General features: G+C 37.5%; 1 protein-coding gene across 1 annotated transcript in view; it reads right to left on the bottom strand.

The window, feature by feature from the left end:
• The window catches only part of LOC130245339 (semaphorin-7A), a 31,538-nt gene extending 23,434 nt beyond the window's left edge, over nt 1-8,104 (bottom strand). Inside the window, exons 1-2 of the mRNA XM_056478006.1 lie at nt 8,022-8,104; nt 196-356 (exon numbers count right to left, since the gene is read on the bottom strand). Of these exons, the coding sequence (XP_056333981.1) occupies nt 196-356; nt 8,022-8,024 (164 nt within the window). The 5' untranslated portion in view covers nt 8,025-8,104. The remainder of the gene's footprint in view (nt 1-195; nt 357-8,021) is intronic.
• Nucleotides 8,105-8,507: the final 403 nt, after the last annotated feature.

The raw sequence follows: 8,507 nt of genomic DNA, 5'->3' as shown, positions 1-8,507 counted from the left end.
GATACAAATATCCACAGATGGAGAGATGAGTGGATTGTGCTGCGTTTCTATTAAGCTGTCAGTGTAGCCGCCATTATGGCTCAATATATTTTAACCCACACAGGTCAGATGACTGATCCAGGAATATATGCTTGTTTTCTTCTTTATTTTGTAGTAAACCGTGAGATTTAAAACAAAAGAGAAGTAGTGTCTTACCAGTAGTTTCTGAAAAGTGCGTATATTTTGGTATTGTTTGCTGTTTGTATTGTGGCTACATCAATGAGTTGAGTGAAGTCTCTTTTCCCACACTCCAGACGGGCGTAGATCATGGACGTCCAGCTGCTCTGGAGCTGACCTTTAGGACCACCTCGATCATTCTGAAACACATCAGCGTACATTTTAAAAGTTGTTACATTTTTGCTAAAAAATATTATTAAAATAGTAGCCTCAGCTATCTAAATGACATGCAAATTCAGTCTGATTGTGTTTTTATTTATTATGAAGCTCCGAAAATGACTTATTATTTTACTTTTTTTTTGCATCTACTTCACAAATGCCACTGTTAGAATAACTTTTAATTATAACTGTTATTGTATAGTTTATGAAACATTTATGGTGCTTTTATTGGCGCTGTTTGTAGACTGATGTTTCAAAGAAAAAGAAAAGATCATTTGCATGATGAGGGTGGCTAAATGATGACTAGAAAGTATCGATGTAATGATTCACCATGAGCCGATTGAAAATCGATTTAAATATGTGACGATTCATTTATTTTCTTTTCAGCTTAGTCACATTATTATTCCGGGGTCGCCACAGCAGAATGAACCGCCAACTTATCCAGCATGTTTTTACGCAGCGGATACCCTTTCAGCCGGAACACATCTCTGGTAAACACCCATACACACTGTTACGACTTTAAAGTTTTGCTCTAGGGTTTAAGAGGTAACATTTAATGTGATTAAACATTTGTGGTGAGTTGGTGGCAAAATATCAAAACGACAACCAAAATATGCAAAAATAAGTGAATTTATTTACAATAGTGAAAGAAGTCAAACAGCAAATAAAAAAGTATTATTTACAAGATCTCACCAAAGAAAATAAATCAATCAATGAATATTATGGATGGGGGAAACGAGAATTAAGTGGCGCCAAATAAATGAAAGCTATATAACAAAAACCCCAAATCTAGCTGAAATTACCCTCTAAACTATCTAATAGAAAATAAACAAACAATACATCTTCAGCGTTTTCACTCTATAACTAAACACTCTACTAACCAAAAATACGGAGAAAACTTCTCTTTTCTCAGTGTTTACAGCACATTTTACCACCAAAGTGAAACAAAAGTCATCTACGTCATGGCGAAGTTGTATTCAGACACACTCAGCTCATGTAAAAGTTGCTGAGTAATTTTCTTTGTGCTGAAAATCCAAGATATAGCTTTACTTAGCAAAAATCAGACACGCCTTTCTGTTTCATAGAAAGATCAGTCAGAATGTGGAAATGTATGGACAATTGTGCTGAATTTTAGCATCATTGACCCATAACAATCTATGCTAACTATGACTTTCAGTACATTTGTCTGCTTTTTATACAGTTTCTATTATAATTTACAGGTTAAATGCAATTTAAGTATCAAATTAAATGCAAAGCAGACATTTATATGCTTTAGGACCATCAATAAGGACTGAACCTCTGAGGAATATCCACAAGATAAAGGTAAACATGGCTGAACTGTAGCTCTGACAGGGAAATTTGGGTTTTAAATGACTGATATGGACTGATATCGATTTTAAATGACTGAAATTAGGGGTTTAAATTACTGATATGGACTGAAATCGATTTTAAATGACTGAAATTAGGGTTTTAAATGACTGATATGGACTGATATCGATTTTTAAATGACTGAAATTAGGGTTTTAAATGACTGATATGGACTGATATCGATTTTAAATGACTGAAATTAGGGTTTTAAATGACCTCTATAACTAAAACTACTCTACTAACCAAAAATACGGAGAAAACTTTCAATCATGTGATGTGATTTCGCAGGTCAGAGTTCACCAAGCTTGAACTTTCCAACGCAGCAAACTGCGAAACTTGTTGCACGAGCTTGCGTTTCCGGTCTGACACATTCGCGTGCGTATGAATGGAAGTCTATAGGGAGAAAAGGCCAGTGTGCAACTTAAGACGTTTATTTACACTAACAGAACTACAAATATAATCCACATAAACCGTCAGCACAGTGAAAAACTACTGTCACAGACGTCTGTAACGCGGACCGGATGATTTGCACCTCTGCTTGCTCCGAGTGCAAAGGAGATCACGCAGTGCATCAGTGTTTTCATAGCGAAAGTGTGATGTTTTTTTTTTCGGACTGAAAGAGAAAGCTGTGCTGTTACAGAAGCAAGTATATTTTAATAATTTGCTTCTTATTATTGAATATTTATTCAATAATAATAATAAGCAAAGTGCATCACACTGATACTTATAATAATTAATAAATTATACAATATTAATTATTCACCTTCATAATCATGTTCACCTCCTGTCTCTATCCTACTATATAATTAGTCATTGTATAATCAGTGTGTTACGCCAGTGTTCAGTTCCCTTTAGCAGAGGGCCTGTTGACCATCTCTGTACACACTGCTCTCTGCTTTAGGAAAGGCTTTCCTCACCACACCAGCTATCTTAGTCCCCAGTGAAAGAGTGTTTTATCAGCAGGGGACATTGTATATTTAAAAAAAAAGCATGCTCGTCATCTGATGTTCAACTATCGCTGTAGCCACTGAGATAGCCTGCTTTTCTCTATTTTATAAGTTTGGTGATTGTTTGTACCGTGTTGATGGATGAGATGTCTGTCTGTTTTTTATGTTCTGCAGAGCAGGAACCTGCTAAAAAAACAGCATTCATGCTGAGTTAGGCCCGATTATTATTATTTTTTTATCTTTTCCTGTTTAAAAAAAACTATAAAAATAAATAAATATGTGCAAAGACCTCAGCTTATGCCATTAAACCGAGATCTGCTGATATTTCTTTTTTTAATGTAAAATCTCAGCACAGTCACAGTTTGTTTATATTAACGACTCTTCTTTAGTTTCTATTATTCTTTTGGTTTTGGAGTTTGTTTTTAAAAGAGCAATTTAGTCATGGCAGAAAATATATTATAATTTGCAAAGCATTGAAGAAAAAAATTTCACCTTAAATTAGTTTTAAATAATTTTGTTTAAAAATCGTGACTGAATCGTGAGTCTGGTGAATCGTTACATCTCTACTAGAAAGAAAAGCATCAAGTTTTTCAAGTTATATGAAAGCACACAGGGGCGATTTTAGGATTTTCATTTTAGGGGGGCTCAGCTCCTTATAAGGTCAAAAATGTACGTGTTTATATATATATATATATATATATATATATATATATATATATATATATATATACATAAAAATATACATACATACACAGTTGAAGTCAGAATTATTATCGCTGTCCACGCCTGTGTTTTGCTGATCAAATGAAAAACAAAATATGAGGAGGAGCCGAAATCTGATTTAAAGGGGACTGAGGTGATAACTTAGTGTAGAGTTTATGAGCTAATCACTAAAGTTTTAGGGGGGCTGAATAAAGGGAGTCTACAGCCCCCCTAAAATAGGCCTTGCAATGCCCATGAAATGCACAGCTAATGTAGTTCTGGCAGGTTTTAAACATAAGACTTTTCTCAATTGCATCTATATAGAGATGATTAGCATCTGAACCGCCAGGACCTGCTGCATCTTCACATGAGCTGATAATTACAGAAATGTTCCTGTTAGCATGAATGTGGCTGAATTTCTGTGAAAGGTTAACGAGCTGCTGTTTGCGTCTACTAAAATAACTGTCTCATTTAAGAAGGTGAAGCTTTGCAGAGGAAGTTCAGACATACTCCATCTGTTACATACACACACGCGCACACACACACACGCACACACACGCACACACACACACACACACACTACAGGTCACAAGTGGGCGTCAGTATGAATTTTAAATGTTTCAAGCTTCTCCTGCTCAATAATAATAATAATAATAATGGTGATGATAATAATAATACTAGTAATTACTATTCGAGTGATTTCTGAAGGATCACGTGACTCTGAAGACTGGAGTAATGAAGCTGAAAATTCATCATTAAAATCACTGGAATAATTGATTAAATTAAATTATAAACTACTTTTGAACAGTTATTTTATAGTGCAATAACATTTCACAATTTTTACTGTATTTTTGTACATGGTGTGTGTGTGTGTGTGTGTGTGTGTGTGTGTGTGTGTGTGTGTGTGTGTGTGTGTGTGTGTGTGTGTGTGTATGTCCATCCATCCATCCTGCCCATCCATCCATCCATCCATCATTCCATCCATCCTGCCCATCCATCCATCCATCCATCCATCCATCCATCCATCCATCCATCCATCCCCTTAACTATGTAATAACTAATTAATAAGATACAAGAACCTCACAAGTCATTTTTACTGACAGTATCTTGAATTTTAGGGTCTATAATTGCTTTTTATGCAATGAGCTGCTGTCTTAAGGCACACTCACACTATGCTATCTGAAGTTGGCCGGCCCTGGCCTGGTTGAAAGAGGTGTGCCAGAGCGCGGTTCACTTGGGCTCAGGCACGCTTTGCACTCGCACTACAAGTGTACCACGCCTGAGCCCGAAACTGAAGAGGAGACGTGATTTTTAAGATTATCAAGATTTAAGATTATTTAAGAGATTATTAAAGACCCAAACCCCTCACTGCATCACAGCTGCACCTTCAGCAAACCTCCTAATACCTGCAGCACGAGGGCTTTATGATTGTTTATGAGCGACAAAGGTGGCTGATGTGGCTGCGTGTCACTGCATATCAAACCACTAAAACAATATAACTATAGAAATCTCCACTGTGCTGAGCGAGAGAGCTTACTGAACAGAGCATCATCGATGACGCAAGCGTGCTCAGGCCCGAATGTAATGTGAGTGCTGGCCATCGGGGGAGACGGGAGGGGGGACAAGCGTGCTTTGGCCCAGTTCAAGGCAACTGTACACAGTATGAGTACGCCCTTACATCATCTTCATGCAACAGTATGAACTAAACATTTTTTTTAAATAACACATAATTTTTTGTACGTACCGTACCTATTAATGTAATAAACCCATTAAACTGATAGCTGTAATTGTTTTTTATTATTATTATTGTATTCTGCCCAGGAAAGTCATACCAGTTTGGAAAGACAGCCACTTACATTTTAGGTGGAGTAGCACTTAGGTAAAATTACTTGGAACTAATTGCTTTAATCCTTTTTACAGTCTATAAATGCACTGACATAAATAAGACTAAAAAAAGTGTGTGTGTGTGTGTGTGTGTGTGTGTGTGTGTGTGTAGACCTGTCAAGATAAAAAGTTTTGTTGTGTGATAAGCAATATTATTGTCATTTTGAGATCATTTTATGACACTGATTATATAGAAGCATATATATATATATATATATTAGGCGATGCAGTAGGTAGTGCTGTCGCCTCACAGCAAGAAGGTCGCTGGTTCGAGCCTCGGCTGGGTCAGTTGGCGTTTCTGTGTGGAGTTTGCATGTTCTCCCTGCATACGCGTGGGTTTCCTCCGGGTGCTCCGGTTTCCCCCACAGTCCAAAGAAATGCGCTATAGGGGAATTGGGTAAGCTAAATTGTCCATAGTGTATGAGTGTGAATGAGAGTGCGGATGTTTCCCAGAGGTGGGTTGCAGCTGGAAGGGCATCCGCTGCGTGAAACAAATGCTGGATAAGTTGGCGGTTCATTTCACTGTGTCGACCCCAGATTAATAAAGGGACTAAGCCGAAAAGAAACTGAATGATATATATATATATATATATATATATATATATATATATATATATATATATATATATATATATATATATATAAATCACAGCATAAAAATGCAAATAAATACTTTAAAATATGTAACATACTTACAGTTATCAGTTATTTAGATGAATTTGATGTAAACAATTTATATACACACACTATTTAATGTCCTATCAGGTAAATGTCCAACTATACACTTTGACAGCGGTGAGGTAGAATGTAAATGTCATTGTAAAATGGCTGTAACGTTATTTGTGAATTTGTAAATATATACTGCAATGGCAAAAATTATTGAGGTCATCTCCAAGTATTGCACCTTAAGTCCATATATTGATTATTGTGACAGGCCTATGTGTATGTTGTGTTATTTTATGCAGTGACTTTTAAACAACTTGAAGTACAGTATAGATGAATATACAGACTTTATCTGAACTGCTGTTTAATCAGTGTGTCCGTGGGCTCTTAAAAAGTATTAAGAGCTGATGAATCAATTACGAGAAAATTAGGACTCTTAAAAGACTCTACAAAAGCATAAATATATTTATTTTCCTCCTAACTCTGTGTGTTCACACTGAAAGCGATGAGAGCGTCAAAGTAGCCAGAAGTCATTCATTTTAAATGGGAGCCAGCGGCGAGGAGCAGTGTGGTGCGTCTTAGCCGGTGTGGGTATACGCTTATTTCACGCGGCCGCCATTTTAAAGAACCAAAGCGAGGCTGTGGTGGGAAGAAACGCGGAAGTATAGGACCAGCACTGTAAACATTGCAGTGACATGCTGTGGACTACAAACCTCCAGCTGTTGCCGAGATTTCAAAATACAGATATGGTGTAAACATCACTTTAATATCAGTCAGTACGTTTAATTTAAACAATTAAAAGCAATTTAGCATCAAACAACATCACAAGCTCTGTAAGAGTAATATGCTCAAGTGTCCTCCTAGGCTTCAGTTCATGGCAGCAGGTAAACAGAGGGGACGCTTCCCTGCTTCAGCCTATGTAACTTGGTGAGCGATAAACACTGCAGTCCTCTGTAGCACACCCTCGTGTTGTCCCGGTACTGAAGTTTTAAAACAGTCTAATTCCCGCTAAGTTAAAATTGAAGCGCCGCTGAGCGCGGATGACTCGACGGATCTTCACGGCTGCTTCGCGATCCAGTCTCCATGTATCTTGTGTTTGCACTCAGTTTACCCCTCTTCACCCAGTGCAAACACAGATACACGGAGACTGGAGCGCAAGCGCGAAACAGCCATAAGGATCAGTCGAGTCATCAAGCAGATCGCTCGTCTGTGTTTGTGCTCAGTAAACAGCGGAGGGTGAACTGATGACCTTCTCGGCCAATCACAAGCATATCTGTTGAGCACGTGAACACAATGGCCCATCAGCGCTGTTTTAAGAAAGCCATCAACAGTGCTTTAAATGTTAGCGGGAAATTGACAAATTTTCTTTTAATTCAGTAACGTGACAAGTCTAATATAGTGAAAGAATCAGTTCATTAACTTGAGTTTGATAAATGGCATCTAAAACGTGTGTTTGGGAAAGAAAACGTTAGCTAACTAGTGCCGTTTCCCTTAACTTAGCTGAAAATGAACTCTGATATCCCTTTATATTTTCACCATTCATTCAGAACGGACCTTCGGGTCACTCAGAAGGCGGTGAAATGATAAATTTGTGTCTCTTTCTATTCGCTGATAAGATATACAGCCAAGTACACAACGTTCTAATGTAACTCCCAACGATACTTCCAGGTTTCTTCCCACCGCAGCCTCGATTTCGCTTTTAAAAATGGCAGCCGCGTGAAATCAGTCTATTGAGGAGAGTGGAAATCAAGTCAACTTTATGGTAATGAGCTATGACGCAGTTTGGCAGCAACCAATCAGAATGTAGAAGTCCACCACTTGAGAGGATTCCAGAGAACACAGTCACTGTGAACTTTGGTTCCGACCACAGTTGTTTCCGAGGGTTTGATTATTGCGGTTGCAAAATGTCCAATTATTTACGATGTTTTATTACAGGGACATTTAAAAAGCTACTGGCGAGTTACTGATGTGCATTAATCCAGATTGTATACCTTATGTGACACCAAATCCAGCTTAGCACAAAAGAATTACAGTAAAATACACAAATATTCCTCATTTATTCTATATTGACTGTTTTCTCACCATGCAGTTCTGAGACACTCGTGGAATCCACTGGTCAGATTCACCTTCTTTATTTTGTGTTTTTCTGCAAAGAACGAATACATTTTGCCCTTGTGTTGGCCTTCACCAGCAATCAGCTTCAAGTACTTCTGCTCTAAATGTGGTGGAGAAGAAAAACAGTATTAAAAACAGCATCATTTTCATAATGACTTGACCTCATTTGGCTGAATACTGTGCCAATGAAACACTCCAGTTAACAGTCAACAGCACTGAAACAGAACTACAGCATTGAAATACAAAGCCGTATTTGACATATTCATGTAATTTCTCACCCGTTTGGGTCGACTGAGGCCAAATATTTTTCTCTTTGTTTTGATTGATTCTGTACAATCCCCTCTCATACAAGGTGAAGTACAGCATGCCATCTGAAATGGTCAAAATATAAGACAAAGCATTATATATTAGGTTAAAATGAACACACAGCATTGAATTCAGGGTTGAATACAG

This window comes from Danio aesculapii, chromosome 18 (assembly GCF_903798145.1).
Source record: "Danio aesculapii chromosome 18, fDanAes4.1, whole genome shotgun sequence".
Lineage (NCBI taxonomy): Eukaryota > Metazoa > Chordata > Actinopteri > Cypriniformes > Danionidae > Danio > Danio aesculapii.
This window is presented reverse-complemented; position numbering and strand designations above follow the sequence as displayed.